The 18292-nt window shown below is 17.0% G+C and overlaps 4 protein-coding genes across 4 annotated transcripts; 2 read left to right on the plus strand and 2 right to left on the minus strand.

Annotated features, from left to right (window-relative positions):
* Positions 1–2470: 2470 nt before the first annotated feature.
* On the plus strand, positions 2471–7657 carry PGAL8A_00138500 (conserved Plasmodium protein, unknown function; the record flags this gene model as incomplete). The annotated part of the gene is made up of 1 exon (XM_028674918.1): positions 2471–7657. The coding sequence occupies one exon, from the start codon at positions 2471–2473 to the stop codon at positions 7655–7657; it is 5187 nt and encodes a 1728-aa protein (XP_028526501.1).
* Positions 7658–8409: 752 nt separating this feature from the next.
* PGAL8A_00138600 (mitochondrial ribosomal protein L19 precursor, putative) lies at positions 8410–9563 on the plus strand (the record flags this gene model as incomplete). The annotated part of the gene is made up of 3 exons (XM_028674919.1): positions 8410–8412; positions 8490–8838; positions 8965–9563. 3 exons carry the CDS (start codon positions 8410–8412, stop codon positions 9561–9563), a joined length of 951 nt encoding a protein of 316 aa, XP_028526502.1.
* A 517-nt stretch (positions 9564–10080) lies between these two features.
* On the minus strand, positions 10081–11675 carry PGAL8A_00138700 (pre-mRNA-splicing factor SLU7, putative; the record flags this gene model as incomplete). Its single annotated transcript, XM_028674920.1, has 3 exons — positions 10081–11204; positions 11425–11526; positions 11606–11675. The coding sequence occupies 3 exons, from the start codon at positions 11673–11675 to the stop codon at positions 10081–10083; spliced, it is 1296 nt and encodes a 431-aa protein (XP_028526503.1).
* A 965-nt stretch (positions 11676–12640) lies between these two features.
* On the minus strand, positions 12641–15115 carry PGAL8A_00138800 (conserved Plasmodium protein, unknown function; the record flags this gene model as incomplete). Its single annotated transcript, XM_028674921.1, has 1 exon — positions 12641–15115. One exon carries the CDS (start codon positions 15113–15115, stop codon positions 12641–12643), a length of 2475 nt encoding a protein of 824 aa, XP_028526504.1.
* Between the last annotated feature and the right edge of the window lie 3177 nt (positions 15116–18292).

Raw genomic sequence — 18292 nt, forward strand, 5'->3', positions numbered from 1 at the left:
AAATATTAAATTCAACATTTACATAATCATATTTAACATTCTAAAAAAAAAAAAAAAAAAAATATGTATTACTATATAATTCACTATAAGATTTTTTTTTCAATGTTTATTTAAATTTACGTTTGTGCAAATATTTCATTGAAATATATATAATAACATATTTTATATAATCATCGTTTAAGTTGAATAACAACAGTGTAACAACATTACCAATATATTAATATGTTATCAACATTTATGAAAATAATAATATATACAATTTTCTCTTTTAATATAACTATATATATCTAATAAATATTAATAAAAAAAAATAATGTTTACACCATTATGAAATATTATATATATAATAATATATCTACCATAGAATAAATATACAATTTTTTTTTTTTTTTTAATCATTCAACATTTTAATTTAAAGAATTTTAAAAAAAAAATTACTAAAAATATAAATGTGTAATTTCATTAAAGTCTTTTTTATGTACTTTCATAAAATCATTACTTCATTTTTTATTTTGCATAATAGAAAAAAAAAAAAAAAAAAAAAAAAAAAAAAAAAAAAAATAAAAGAGAAACTTTATTTTTGTTGCAATCACGACAACAACTATAAAATTTAATTTAAAATATATTATCTATATATTTAGTAATTCTTATAAACTGTTTAAAATATTTTATATTTAATTAATTCTCTAAATATTTCTATATATATTATATTAAAATATGATATATAAATATATATGTAAATATATATATATATATATACATATTTTTTCTTTTGTTTATTTATTTATTTATTTATTTTTTTTTTTTCTATTACCATGTAAATATTTAAATAGTAATAATACCCTTAAAAATATTTTAAAAAAATTATATAGCACATTAAAAATTAAATTTTTCTTGTCTTATTGTAATTTGCTTTATTTAGAAACAGAAAATTTGAATTCATCTTAAGTGCATAACAAATTTTATATCATATATTTTTCTTTGTATTTTCTTATCATTGTATTATTAACATTATATACTTAAAAAAAAAAAAAAAAAAAAAAACATTTTGATAAAAATAAGTCTAATTATATAGCTAATTTTAAGAAATAATAAATTAGCAAAAATTTAATTAATTTTATGTGCACACATACACACACAAAAAAAAGTGATAAATTAAAAATACAAATCATATATTTAGAAAATATATATTTTATTTAAACAAAACTTTTAATACAATTAAGAAATTAAGCTTTCTATTATTGTATTACAAAAAATAAAAAATAACAAAAAAAAAAAAAAAAAAAAAAAATTAAAGGTAATTTAGATATATAAGAAAAAAACGTTGTATATTTGCATATATAATTTATANATATATTTAGAAAATATATATTTTATTTAAACAAAACTTTTAATACAATTAAGAAATTAAGCTTTCTATTATTGTATTACAAAAAATAAAAAATAACAAAAAAAAAAAAAAAAAAAAAAAATTAAAGGTAATTTAGATATATAAGAAAAAAACGTTGTATATTTGCATATATAATTTATATATATATATTAATATTTTTATAATAATAAATTATAATCATATAAAACTTTTTAAATCATTAAAAAAAAAAAAAAAAAATCCTATTTATGGGTAATTTATTTTTTTCTTTTTTATAATATTCTAAAATACTTAGTATTCTTTTGTTTTATTATTATATAAATAGGCAACTTTTATTATTTATTTTTTTATACTAATATTACTTCAAATCATATATTAATTCGTAAATGTAGATTGGTAATTTTTCATTAAAATTTTAATTTATAAATAAAGAATTAATATAATATATTTTCAATAAAAATTTATATTTTTTTTTCTAGGTATTTTTTTTTTTTTTTTTTTTTTTTTGTAAAATTAAAAAAAAATTATGATAACGAAAATTTTCTTGGAAAAATATATTAATAAGAAGGAATAAAAAGTAAATAAAGAGATGAAAATTTAAAAAAAATTTTCACCTATTTTATTATTTTTATAATTTCAACTTGAAAATTTTTATTTGTAAAATCATAATTTTATTTTTTTTTTAAATTAACTAGTATATTATAATTTTATGCTACATTTTCTTTTTTCTCATACAATATTTCAAAAATTTTTATTTTAATTTAAATTTGTTAATTATAAACTAGATATTTAAGTTTCAAAAATTTATTCTATTTTATTAATTTATTTTTTTTTTTTTTTTATACCTACCTAAATATTAAAATTTTTAACTTTGAAACTTTTCTTTTGTTTTTAATATAATGACAATAAAATGGATTGTTACAACTTGAGAATATAAAAAAAAAATTATGTAAAATTAAATTATAAATAATATTAATTTTACGAGATAACATTGAAAATATATAATAATAAAATAAATAAAATTAATATTTTATAAAAAATAAGTAAATGAACCATGTACATATATATATATATATTTTTTTTTTTTGAAAATTTAAGGAAATGAATAATCCTAATCATGAAAATGAAAATATTGTAAATACATTTCATATGGTTAATAATAAAAACATTAAAGAAGATAGTGACTATAATGATTCATTTATAGAACATTTATTTAATGTAAATAGTGAATATAATTTTGGAGAAAAAAAAAATTTATACGAACATAAAGAATATAACAACAATGAATATAGAAAATATATAAACTCAATAAACGAAGAGAATAATAATAGTTATGATGAAAAAAAAGAGGAAAATTATGATTATGAATATGAATGTAATTATGAAGAGGATGAGGAAGAGGAAGAAGAAGGAGAAGAAGAAGAGGAAGATGATGTTTTAAAATATTATTCTGTGGTTAAAAATAATAAAATCAATGATGAAAATTTACAGAATCAAATTGATATATTGTTAAATTTTAATAAAAAAAATGAAACTTATGAAGAAAAACAAAAAAAATTGGTATTAGGTTCTCTAAATGATGATGAAATTGATGATATATTATATGAAAAAGAACAAAATTTTTTCAACAATTTTATAGAAGATTTAAACAATTTAAAGAAAAATGGCACAAATGAAAATAATAATACTATGAACAATGAGGATAATAAAGGAAATGAGAATGATGACATTAACTCTGAAATTAATAAAATATACGAAATTAAAATTGTTGATTCTATCAATAACAAAAATATAATATTTAACGAAAAAAGACTATTAGATATTAACAATATAAATTTAAACAATATTTTATACTTTTATTTTTATTCTAATAAAGAGTATCAATTAAATATAAAAAATGAAAATCAAAATGTGTATACTTATGATTCTTATATATTTGAAAATAATCAATTAAGTGACATTTCAAGCAATTTGAAATCATCAGACACTTCAAAATCAAGCAGCATAAGTGATGAAGATCTTTTAATGTTGAAATATGATGAGGATGAATATGAAAATGATGAAATATACCTTAATAAAAAAAAAAAGAAAAAAAAAAAAGAAAAAAAGAAAATAAAAAAAAAAAAAAATAATAAAATACTAATATCAACCGAACCAACAAAAATGAATAAAGAAGTAGAATCACTAATGAATAAAGCTAATAATTGTTACATTAGTAAAAACTTTGATGAATGTATAATTATATTAGAAAAGGTTATTAAATTATCTCCATGCTTACACGATCCTTTTCATTTGTTAGGATTAATATTTGAAAGGGAATTTAAAAATTTGAAGAAAGCAATAAATTATTATTTGATTGCAGCACATTTATCACGTAATGATTTTTTATCATGGTACAACATTATTGATTTGTGTAAAATTGAAAAACAGTATAACATTATTCTTTATTGTTTGTATAAAGTATTAAAATTTTATAAAAAAAAAAAGACAAAAAATAAAAGTAAAATGAAATATAATTCTAATGAAGAAAGAAAAAAAAGAATCACTAATGATTGCTTTGATAGTGAAAAAGAAAAAACAAATATGAAAAGTTTATATGAAGATAAGGATGATGATGATAGTGATGAAAATTATATAAATGAATTTGATAATTTTATGAAACATATATATTTTAATATAGCATTTACATATATTTTACTAGAAGATTATAAAAATGCTTTAAAAAATTTGCTTTATTTAAAAAATAATAATAATTCTTACGAAATTATAGTTGATATATATATTTGTATTTGCTTAATTATTATTAAAAGTCCAAATGAATGTTATAATTTTTTAAAGAACATTTATTTATATATAATTAAAAATAAACAAAATAATAATTTCTCTTATGAAGAAAAAAATGTTATTTCTTTATTTATGCAAGCGCAAATTTTAAATAATAAATACGATGAATGTATTTTTGTATATAAAAAATTAACAAAAACAAACAGTTATATTCATATAGATATATTTATACAATTTATAAAATCAGTCATAATTATTGGAAGTATTGATTCTCTTTATTTAATTAAATGTTACTTTTTAAATGTTATTTCTGATAATTACTCGAGTTATGAAGATTTACTTTATGCTTTAGCTGAATCTTATTACACCAAAAATATGTATGAAAGTGCTATTTACTTTTATAAAGTAATATACAAAAAAAGGAAATATATACTGAAAAATAATAATAATAATAATAATAATAATAATAATAATAATAATAATAATAATAATAATAATAATAATAATAATGAAAATAATAAAAAAGAAGAAAAAATAAATAAAAATGAAATTGTAAATATAAATACTAATTCACATTATGATAATACTATTTCTCTTGAAGATGTTATAATATTTGATAATCATGTAAATTTTTTAAATGTGGTATATAAGTTAGTTAAAAGTTATTATTACATTGAAAATTTTACAAAAGCTGAAAAAATTATATTAAAAATACTGAATAATGAAAACATAGAGAAAAATAATATAGAAATAGATATAAAAACTTTATACATTGACATTTTATACAAATTAAAAAAATACAATAAGTCTATAAATGTATTATTAAGCATAAAAGAAAAAAAACTACGATTTATTTGCTCAATACCGAAACCATTAAGTAATAAAGAAAGGGAAATATTATTACTAAAAATTTTAAATAAAAAAAATAAACTATTACTATATACTTCTCATAATAACTATATTATGCATATATTTTATGTTTATCAAAAAAAAAATAATATTTATTACAAATATGATAATTATATATCAAATAGAGATATAAATGATATTATTCAAGTTAAAGTGAATATTTGTTTTTGTTATTTTTGCGTTAAATATAATTTCTGCATTTTAAATTACTTGTATTTATATAACATATTAAATATGTTAAATGATAAAAAAAATTTAGAAAAAAATAGAGAAATATTATTAAGTATATATAAATTGAGAGAGTATCTAATTTTTCTTATATCATCATTCAATATTTTTAAAAAAAAAAATAAGGTAGAAGATTGGATTATAACTTATAAAAATATTAAACTAATGGATAACAAGTTATTTTATAAGGATATACTAATAATTGATTTAAAAAGTTTTATTTCTATTAATAATGGTGAAAATTTATTATCCTTAAAATTATATGTTAATAAAAATGATAAAAATATAAGAGAATTCCTTAAAAATTTGCATAAATATAAATACAACGTAGAATCAGAAATAATGAACAGTAAAATAATCATGAAATTCTATAAATTCAGTTACAACTTATTTTATTTATTATATGAGTTAGAACAAGATTTTAATAGAATACAAACATACATGGAGAAAGAAAACTTAAATTTTAAAAAAAAAAAAAAATTTAATAATTTGTGTGCAAAAAAGTTAGATGAAAATAACTTAGATGTAAGTTTTGATAACAACAATATAAATGAAGATGATAATGAAATTTATGATTCTTTGAATCTAAATTTAAATAACTTAGAAAGTTCATTAATAAATAAAAATAATAAAAATGTAAAAAGATACAGAAAATTTTCCTTTTTACTTAGTAAAAAAAGACTAAATTTTTTTACATTTGAAAGCTACTTAGGTTTATATTTTAGTTTATTATTTATTGAAGAATGTTTTTTTTTAGTTAGTATAATGAATTTGTATGAAGATTCCATACATATTTTAAGTTTATATTTAAAAAACAGAAAATCAAACAAAATGAAATTTATAACATACATTAGGTCCATCAAAAATGAATTTAAAAAATATCGTAATAATCACAATTTAATAAATTTGAATTTTTATTTTTTTGATAATATATTTACTAACACCATTAAGGAAGAAATGAAAAACGAATATTACAATCTAATGAAAATGAATAAATATATTGATTGCAAATATTATATATTTAGAATAAATTTATTGTTAAATAAATTGTATATATCTAGTGGAAACTATGAAAAACAAATAAAATGCCTGAATGATATATATATATTTAATAAAAAAGAAAAAGAAGAATACAAAATTTTAAAATATTATAGCGATATAATATTGACTGGGAATTTTTGTCAAAATTTTTTAACATCTATTTCAAAATCAAAAAGTAAAAATATCTTAGTTAACTTTAGATTATTTTTAGTTAGAACATTACATTATAAAAATTCAAATCCATTTTTAATTTATTTGATTGGGAACGTATGTAATTTATCTTGTATGATTGTGAATGCAGTACATGAGTATACAAGAGCTTACACATTTCTTTTGAAGAACAGAAAAAAAAATAAAATGAAGTTGTGTAATTTAAAAGAAGGTTTAATAAAAGTAGATAAATTTGAAAAAATTGAAAAAAATGAAAATTTTGAAAATTATGAAAATTATGAAAATTATACAAATGAATATGATGCAGATGAAGATGAATATGAAAATGAAAATGAAGATGAAAATGAAAATGAAAATGATGATGAAGAAAATGAACATATAAAAGAAGAAAATTACAACTATCAAAACTTGAAGAAAGAAGACTTAGATAGTTTTGATGAGGATAGTTTTCTCTTTACTAAATTAAAATTGTGCAATGATAAAAAAAAGAAAAATGAATACATAAATACTTTTGAGAATATATGTGATAATATTAATTTCTTATTTAGTTTGACTACATCTTATTTTAACTATTCAAGTTGCTACAGAGTGGAAAATAGAGAATCTGTAATGATGACTTCTTTTTGTTTATTAAATGAGTATATATCAAAAAGATATGAACAGAAAATATTAAAAAAAAAAAAAAAATATAATAAGTATTCATTATTTTATAAAATTTATAAATATATTTATTTAGCAGAAATTTTATATAATCTTGGTCGTGCATTGCATCACTTATCATATTTTAATGAATGCATGAAGTTATATTTTAGTGTTATAGACTTAATAAAAAAAGCTGATAAAGAAATAAAAAGAGTTACAAAAGCAAATAATTTAAATATTCATGAAAAATTTATCTATAATTATGTTATTAATATGAAGAAATGTATGTGTTATACATGTTTAAATTACTCAGGTTATAACAGTAAAACGTATTTTGATAAACTCATAAATTATTATTTTAATTTAAATACAAAATATTCAAACTTTTATCTCCTTTTTTTTGATAAAAAACATTTATTATTTTCGGCTTCATATAATTTGAGTGTAATTTTTAGAAAATTAAATCGTTATGAACAAGCGAAATCTGTACTAAATAATATTATATGGGATTAATATATACAATTTATATTTATATATAACACTGTATCTTTATTTTTAATTAGTTTTTAATCAACTTTTATATATATATCTATTAATATTAATTTATATTTATTTTGTCATTTACATTTTTTTTTTTTTTTTTAATGTGTGTAATTTTTGTTTTTTTTTTTTGTATTATTTTTTTTTTTCCTTTTTTTTTTTTTTTTGTATGCTTATTTTTAATATAAATTAAGATTTAAACTTTTTTTTTTTTTAGAATATTATTTCTTTGTTATATAATTTATTTTATACATTTATTAAAATACTTCTTAATTTTAACCTATGTCAAGTGTAATTTTAAAAATAGGGAATTCTTTATTGTAAAAATTAAATTTAGTATAATTTCTTTACATTTTTTTTTTTTTTTTTTTTTAATTAAATATTATGATTAATTGCACTTCTTTAATGAATCTTAAAAATTTTTTTTTACTTTAATTTTAAAAAATTTTTTTTAAAATGTTTTTAAATTTAATATAATGATATAAAATAAAAAAAAAAATGGAAATGTTTTTTTTTTTAAATATGTAAATTTTAAAAATATGATAATTATAAAACAGAAAATTTCATTATGCTTTCCTTAAAAAATGTAGATGTTCTTATTTATGAGAATATTTATTCAACTGTTTTTTTTCTTATATGATAAAAAGTTAATTGTAAAATAGTAAAATAAATTATTTTCATAAAATGCTTTTTTTAACAATCCTATCTATTACATGAAGTAAATAATGGTACTTTTCTATTATTCTTTTTTTTTTTTAACCAAAAAAATAAAGTATAATTTTTTTTTTTTTTTTTTAATTTATAGATAAAAAGATATATAAGAACTAAGATTATAACTAGTTTAAGTAAATATAAATGTTATAACATCAGTAATGAAAAAACTTCAAAATGTTGGCCAAATATCGATTGTATTGATAAAGAGGAAGAAAATATAACAAAAAAGAGTGAAAAGGAAAAGAAAAAAACTATACCTTATTACAAAAATTATATTCATGATTTTTATAATAGACAATTAATGCATAATTTACATCTAATCGAAATGAATAAAATGAATAAATTAAGAAATTTTAAAATGCCAAAAATTCATGCTGGTGATTTAATTGAGGTTAAATATGAATTATCAAGATCACAACAAACTTTCGCTATATTTCAAGGTTATTTCATTGAACTTTTTATAAAATAATTTTTTTTAAATTTTATAGTTTTTATATTATTATTACATAAATTAATTATTATATTTGTTCATTATATAAAATAATAAAATTTTTTTTTTTTAATAGGATACTGTGTAGAAATAAGAAAAAAAAGGTTAGACTCATCGTTTATTGTAAAAAATATATTTGATGGAGTAGGAGTAGAACAATTAATTCCATTTTATTCACCAAGAATATTATATGTTAAAATTGTGAAAAGTTTATATAATTTAAATGAGGAAAATATGAAAAAATATTATCAAATTAATAAACCGATAACAAGAGATTATAGATATATGTGGCAATATAATTTTCGAGGAAAGTATGAGAGACCAAGAGGACAACATAAACCAGGTATTAGATCCATTGAACCAAAAATAAGAAGAAGATTAGCTAAGTTAAAAAAAAAATATATGAAAAGAAGAATTGAAAGTAACTTATCTTCTTACATTTTTGGTGGCATTTATTCACAATATACTAGAAAAAGAACAAGATTAGTAAGAGCAGAAATATATAGAAGAATGCTTATTTATGCTTTAGATGAAGAAAATAGAAGAAAGCAAAAGTTACATAAAAGAAGAGAGAAGGAAAAGTGGAATAATTTTAAAATAAATAGAAACAAAGGAGATAATGCCTTTATGGCTATTCCTGCAAATCATCCTCTTAATAGTAATCGTAAATCATGATTTTTCATTATTATACAGAATTAATAGATTTAAGATTTGTAATATATTATGAAATATTAACAATGATTTTAAGATAATAGTGATAATATTCATTAAAATAATAATTCATAATATGTTCATATTATTAATGATAATGGCTATATTAAAAATGTAATTCATATATATAATGAGATATATATATATATATATATATATATATATATATAAAGAAAATATACAAAATTTCTTATTATGTTTTTTTAATAAAATTTTTTTTTTTTACTGAAAATGATATATAAAAAAAAAAAAAAAAAAAAAATTAATTATAACCAAAAAAAAAAAATTATATTATTTAAAAATTTGTCTTTTATAAAGCGATTTTTTCTTTAGAAAAAAAAAATAATAGTAATTTAATAACCAAAAAAAAAAAAAAAAAAATACACATTTTAAATTTTATATCATTTGTAAATTAATAATTTTTCTTCTAAAAATTATGTACATTCTTTTTTTTTTTTTTTTTTTTGTGAAATTATTCTAATTATGTATGAAGGCATTTTTCAAATTTATTTGTAGATAAGCAACATTTATATCCCCACTTTTTTTTTTCTTTATCATAATAACTACCAAAAACTGAAGAATGATCAAATGCATAAATGTCTTCTTCATATTTACTTAACACTTTAATTTTTTTTCGTTTAGGATCAATTTGATCGGATGGTTTATATTCTGTATAAATTTCGGAATGAATGAGTTCATCATTAAACTCTTTTGATAAATTTTCACATTTGTACGTTTTTAATATATCTTCTTGTTTTTTTTTTATCAATTTTTTTTTTTTTTCTAAAAATTCCTTATACAATAATTCAAGTTGAGTTGGTTGTGCATTAAAATGAACATTTTCACCTCTCTTGTAAGTTTCCCATGCAAATATTTCTAACTTTTTTGATTCTATTGCATCATCTGTATTATTATAATAATTCTCTCCTTTATAATAATTATTTTCTTCACTTAAATTTTTTGAAATGTTAGCAAAAGGGTCTTCTCTCATACTTCTACTTTTGGGATCATAAAAAGCAGAGTTTAAACTTAAATTATACAAATACTTAGCTGTATCTTCTCTTATTCTTAAATTTCTTGCTACATTCCTACTTTTCTCATTTTTATTAATAGCGTTAATTGCAGATGTTTCCATTAAATCATCTTTTAAATCATCATTACATTTTTCTAAAGTTTCACTTTCACTACTTGATTTATCATTTTTTGTATCGTCATTTTCATCTAAATTTTTTTTTTTTTTAATAGATTTTTTTTCATATTTTTTTTTTAATTCTTCTGCTTTTCTCTTTTTTTTTTCTTCAACAATTTTTTCATATTCTCTATATATTTGTTCAAAATTATCTGAGTTATAACCTACCCATCTATCTCTGTTACCATCATAACCCAAATCTTGAGTAACGCAAATAAAATCATCATCATTATCTTTTTTCATAAAATTTATTTTTTTCTTTCTAGTTCTTTCTAAGCAATATTTTTCTTTATGTGCTGCACTACCGCAATTTTTACAAAACTCCTGAATCTTATTATTTTTTAAAAAAATTTTTTTATTTCTTTCTTCTTCTATTTTAACTTTATCTGTCCCTTTATACCTTTGATGTTTTAACCCTATAAAAATTTATAAACATTAAAATTTACATTATAAGTTAAAATAATTTTTCTCTAATATAAATATTACATTTAAAATAATTTTTCTCTAATATAAATATTACATTTAAAATAAAAATATATATACGCAAAACAAATATATATATATTTATCTAAAATGTTAAATATATTCTAATATTCTTTATTTATTCTTTTTTTTCAATTATACTTTTCTTTTAACCTGGTTTGGTTTGATTCAAATACCAAGGAGCTTTAATAATGTATTGAGGCATATGAGGATTTATTTCATTTCCTTCTTCATCTTTTAAAGCTTCCACTTTTCCTATTATAAACATTTTAAAATAAAAATAAAAATGAATATTTATGAAAATATATTTTTTCTTCATTTAATCATATTTTACCAGCTTTTCTTGCCTCATTTAATTCCATTTCTTTCTTTTTCTCTTCTCTTGTAACATTTTTAGTATTCATTTTATTAACATTTTTTCTAAGATGCTTTTAATTCTATATTTCTCTGATAATTAAAAATTATAAATATATATATATATATATATATATATATATATATATATATATATATATATATATATATAATTTAAAAAAAAAAAGGCTATGCTTAAAATTAAACAAAGTAAAATATATAATAAATTTAAATATATAAAAATATTAAGTAAACAAAAAATTTATATATGTATATATAATTTATTATTTATAATTAAATTTCTTTGTTCTTATTAATATATACAATAAGATCTGCAATTTTATGCATACATAAGTTTAAATCATTTTCAGCTACATGTATGAAGTTTTATTTTAAAAAATGATTTTATTTATTTTTTTTTTTTTTTTTTTTTTCCATCTTTTTATTTATTTCTTTTCCATTCTTTATATTGTTAAATTCATTTTTTTAAAATGAAAAATAATTTTATGAAATATAAATTTGTATACATTATTTAAAAAAAATCCAAGAGAAAAAATTATAGAAGTGAGATTTTGCTATAAATATATAATCAAAGAAAAAAAGTAATTTTTTAATTTTTAATTGAAATAATAAAAAAATTTATAATGATGAAAATCTAATTTTTCGAAAATAGTTTGTTTTAAATACAAAAGGAATACATTTTAATTAGAAAATAATGAAAGTCTTAATATGATATGACTTTTCGATTAAATGCAAATATATATATATATATATATATATTTATAATAAAAAGAAAACATAAAAAAAGAAATTAAAAAATGAAAAAAAATTGTGAAATATTATATATATATGAAAAGCAATGTCATTACAATATGATATAAATAAAAAAAATATGCACGATCATGATAAACATAAAAAACAGTCATTTTTATAAGCAAATAATATATGTTTTTTACGTAAAGAATATTTAAATTAAAATATAAATATATGTATTTATTTAAAATTATTTTTATCTTTATAAGCTATTTTTTATTTTAAGTTGTTCAAATATAATAAGCCTATACATATTTAAAATAAATTTCTTTCCGTCAGAATCTAAAAATTTTTCTGCTTCAACTAGCATATCTTTTGGTGATGTTTCTTTTAAAATCTGTTGAACAAAATAATTGCTAATTTCTTCAATAATTTCCTTTTCATCTTTTCCTATATATTCAGTTATTTTTTTATATATCCATGGTTTTAATTTTACACCTATATTATCTTTTAGATTTAATACGTTCCATTCAATATGAAAATTAAAAATTTCTTCTTCTGTTGAAGGTACTTTTTCTAATATTTTTTTTGAATTTTCAATTATCTCTATTGCCTTAATTTTTTCTTCTTCTTGATTTTTTTTATCTAAATGCTTATCCAATTTAGATAACGGTTGATGCTTTTTGGTAAAAAGTTCATCTTCGTCGTTAGTATTAAACACATTCATTAATACAGGATTATTTATCTTATTTAAATTTTCAGAATCTGTCTTTTTTTTTTTATCATTTACTTTTATATTTATATGTTCAGAACATATCATTTTTCTTTTATTAGTATTGTTTTCATTTATGCTATTTTCATTCACACTAATTTCATTTGCCTTCTTTTCATTCATATTATTTTCATTTGTATCATTTTCATTAAACGTTTTATTTAAAACCTCACTTTCTTTATTTTCGGATTTATAAGTTATATCAAAATTGTTTTCTTGATAAGTTAAAATATTTTCATTATTTTGATTTTCTACGTAATTTTTAGTGTAATATGTGTCAATGCCTATGTTATTATTATGATTCATATTGTTGAAATTATTTTCTTTTTCCTTCTTTATGTTTTCGTTCTCATTATATTCATTCATTAAATAATCTTCTTTATTTTCAAAAATTTTGTCTTTCTTTTTTAGATCTTCATCATGTTCAACATTTTCTTTTTCACATTTTATTTCATTATTTTTGTCAGAAACACAAGAAAAATCAAATGCAATGTTGTTCTTTGAATGTTCTGCTATTGTATTATTTCTATTTTGATTATTTTCAAGAGGTATTTTTTCATCTCTATCTTTTGGTTCTTCAACATTTAAATTCTCTTTTGTACTGTTATTTTCTTCCTTTTTACACTCCTCTACTATTTCTGGTTCTTTATTTATTACATCTTTTTGCTCTATATCATTTTGAATATTATCATTAATAAGTTTTTCTTTATTTTTTAATTTTTCTTTCATTTCTTCTATTTCTTTTAATTCATTTAGTCTATCCAATTCATCTAATTCTTTTTCTTTTTCTCTTTTTGAATTTCTTATCTCTCTTTTTTTGGAATTTGATATATTTGAATTTTCATATTCCCCTTTTAAATCTAATTCTATAAGTCTAGCAATATCTTTTTTTTTTATTAACATTAATTTATTCCATTCCTTGTATGTATCTTTTTTAATTTGTTCTTCTAACTCCAACCATTCCTTTTCTCTTTTATAAAAATCTTTTTCTAAGTCTTTTTCTTTATTTTCTATTTTTTGAATTCTTTCTCTTTCCCTCCAATGCACTTTATAATCCTTACTTAAATATTTAACTTCCTCTTTTTCTTTTAATAATCCTTCATTATTATGCTGAGAAGAATTACTTTTAAACATATTTTTATTATTCAATTGTTGATTATTTGAATTATCTGTTAATAAGCCATTTTTTTTTTCAATTCCTAAAATATCGCAATTTTCATCATTTTCCATTTTACTTATTTTTTTTTTCTCATTTATATTCAATTCATCATTATTCAAAGGTGAAATACTATTTATATAATTTATGTTATCTTGTTCATGGTTTAATTTAATATTGTTCATATTCAAATTTTCTTCTTCTTGTATTTTTTCTCTTTTATCTTTTTCTTCTTTACTTAAATTTTTTTCATCTTCTCCTGTATTATTTTGTGCTACTTCATCTTTTCTTTTTTTTTCTTCGTATTCATTATTAATGTTTTGAATATATGCTAAAACATCATTTTTTTTACTATTAATATCATTTTTTATATCATTTAATATTTGATTTTTCATATCTTTATCATTTAATAGCTCGTTTTCTTTTTCTATTGTTTTTTGTTTTTTTTCATATAGTATGTCAACAATTCCTTCGAATTTTTTTTTTAAATTATCATTGCAATTTACTTTTAAATTCTTATTAGCTAATTTTATATTATCTAAAATTTGTATACATAAGTAAACACCATATATATCATTATATTCACAAAAACCAAATGGCATTAATTCGTTTGTTGAAGGATTACGTTGTCTGTGCCACTTATACACATCACCAAATATTTGCAATATTCCTAAAATATCATTATCTTCTATATATTTATCTATATTACCCACATAAATTACATTATTCGCATTTTCTATTTCTTCCTTTTCTTCTCCCTTATTTACTACAAGTTTTAAATTACTATAATACACTCTATTATTTATCATATAATTTGAATTATCTAAACAAAAAAAATAAATAAATATGCACAAATAATACTAATATGTAATTATATAAGCATATATTTATCTCTAAAAAAAAAAAAAAAAAATATTACTATATTTTAAAAATTGCTTTAAATAATTTTTTAAATTATATAATCATTGAGAATAATTTACGATTTTTCGTATAAAATTCAAATGAAATGAATTAAAAAAAATTTTATTGAATTTAAAAAAAAAAAAAAAAATGTTTTCAAAAAAGTTAATATTTTATATTTTACAAAACTATTTACTCTTAATATTTGTATAAGATATATCTTCTTGTAATTTATTCTGCATTAGCAAAATAAAAAAAAAAAATGTATATATATCAAAAAAAAAATTTTTTTTTTATATTTATAAAATGAATAGTGTAATAATATGTATGTAGTAGAAAATATTTATTTTTATCCACTTTTAGATTTTAACAAATCTTTAATCATCAATGTTATAATTTTTTTTCTTTTTACTTCACAAGTTATAGATGATAAATATAATTCATTTTTAGAACTTTCACTTTTTATATTTGCAAGACTAAAATCATTTGATAAGCTATGCATCTTATAAAATTTGAGCTTTATTTCTTTTTTGGATGACTTTTTTTCTACTTTTTGTATAATGAGAAAAGAAAACGAAGAAATATTATAAAAAATTAATATAAAAACTTATATATATAGCAAAACTTTCAGTTTATTTGGTAGTCATTATACCAAATTTTTTAAAAAATTTTATTTTTTTTTTGTTCATTTATAATGATATCTATTTAATTAAAAAATATATATATTTGCCTTTACAACATTTTTAACATTTAGTTATAAGAAGAATATATATTTAGCTTAAATTTGTAGTAATTTTTTTTTTTTTTTTTTTATATAAATTGGCTTTTATATATAACTAATTTTTTTTCTTATCTTTTTTTTTTTTTTTATGAAGAAATGTATACTAAAAATATATTATTTATTTTTATAAAATTAAGTTTTTTTCTTTTTAAGATATTTTTGTTTTTTTTCTTTTTATTAAACGTTTCTTAAATATGTAAATTTATCCTTATTTTTAATTTTCATGAATTTAAGAATACTACATATATATTGTTAGTTCATATATTAAATTATAGGTTTTATAAATACAAAAATTTTGAAATATGCATAAATCAAAGAATATAAATTAAAAACACTATATAATACTTCCAATTTGAGTGAACATAATACCTATTTTTCATATATATCATTAATATCTTATGAAACATGCTTATTTTTTAAACTACAACTAAAAAATGAATATAGTTTACATTTATTAAAAATTAATCCTTTTCAATTTTCTACTATTCCATATGTTACAATGAAATTCTTTGAGCCAACTAATTTCAAATGAAGATTCATATTTCATCTTTATACTTATAAGTATTATAGATGCTAAGCCTTTTATATGTTATGTAAAGCTTAAAATTAAATAAAAAAGAATTACTGACAAAGTAAATGAATTATAACAATCATTTTATATTTATGACTTTATATGGATTTGGTATTAAAAATATACTTGTTTAATTTTTTTTTTTTATCATATTAAAAACATAGTTGGACCCCTAAAATGCAATTACAATATCCTAAAATTAAAATATTCATGAACTTTACATCAAAACCAAATTATAAGAATAACAAACTTCTAAATAGTTCACTTCTTTTAATTCTTCCTAATTTTAGGAACATTTAAATACCATTATTAACAATTTCTTAAATTAATTTTTTACTTATTTTAATGAAAAAAAATAAAAACTATTAAGGGAAACGGGATTAAATCTTATAATTTTAATAGATGACTTATTTTTTAACTAAATATGTGTCAAATGTTATTCCGATTCAAATATACAGTTAAAAAGGAAAAATATAATAAGAATAATTTATTTTTCAAAAAAAATTTTAAAATAAAGACGTTAAATTTTCATATAATTGTATATTGTAAGTTTACAATATATGGTACATAATTTTTTTTTTTTTTTAATAAATACATTAAAATACATATTTTTTTAAAATATATATATTTACGCCATAAATTTTTTATTTCTATTTTATTTACAGCGACATATATTATTTTTACTAAAATTGTGAAAGGATAAAATGATTTAAACTTATAGACAATAAAATGAAAATTAAAAATCATTTTTTTTATTTGTTAAATGCCATATTTTCTAACCTTTCTTCAAGCTAAGGTGTTCAACTTTATATATGAATAAATCAAAAACAAAATAACATAAACTGATCAATTTTTTTCTTACTAAAAAAATTTTAATGTTTTTTTATTTTTTTCTAAATTTTTACCATATAAGATGATTTTTTAATGATCTCTTTTTTCGTGCTCAACATAAAAATTCTTTTTAAAAAAAAGCAAATGAAGATAAAATTAATTATTTTTGAATACATATAAAATTTCTTAATTTATTCTTTAATTCTTTTTTACCTCTTTTATAAAATTTTAAAATAAAATATTTACTTTATTTTAATATCCATTAGTAGTTCATTTTTATGTTTTTTTATAAATTATATATTTTAAAAACACTTTAAAAATTAACCCTATTAATATGTCTAGTTTAAAAAAAAAATAAAATAATTTGCATGAAATACTATTCACGTCTCTTGAAAAATAAAAATTAATATAGTGCAATTTTTTGATGTACTATTTCATCAAATGTATACCAAACTATGCTAAATAAAGGAGAGTGAAAAATATATCATAATAATAAATGCATATAATTTAATATTTATCATTTTTGATCATTGTACAAAAAATGATAATAGAGAATTTAATTCTTCATACTTTAATAATATTTAGATATTTCTTCATTTTTTACCTTTTTACATTTATGTATTAACATAAAATTACATTTAAAATTTTTTTAATATTTATATATATATATGTTTAAATTTATAAATACACATGTATTATTTATATATACAATATACAAATATTTTTTTTTTATTTTAAATAATAATAAACACATCTATGTGCAAATATATTGCACTATTTGTGTTTAAAAAATTATTTATTATATATATATATATAATTAAAAGATACTTTTAATAAATTCGATTTTTATTTTTTTTTTTTATCGTTCATATATATATGGTAAGAGCATTTCACTTAATTTAT

The sequence above is a fragment of the Plasmodium gallinaceum genome, assembly GCF_900005855.1.
Source record: "Plasmodium gallinaceum strain 8A genome assembly, contig: PGAL8A_v1_65, whole genome shotgun sequence".
In the NCBI taxonomy this organism is placed as follows: domain Eukaryota; phylum Apicomplexa; class Aconoidasida; order Haemosporida; family Plasmodiidae; genus Plasmodium; species Plasmodium gallinaceum.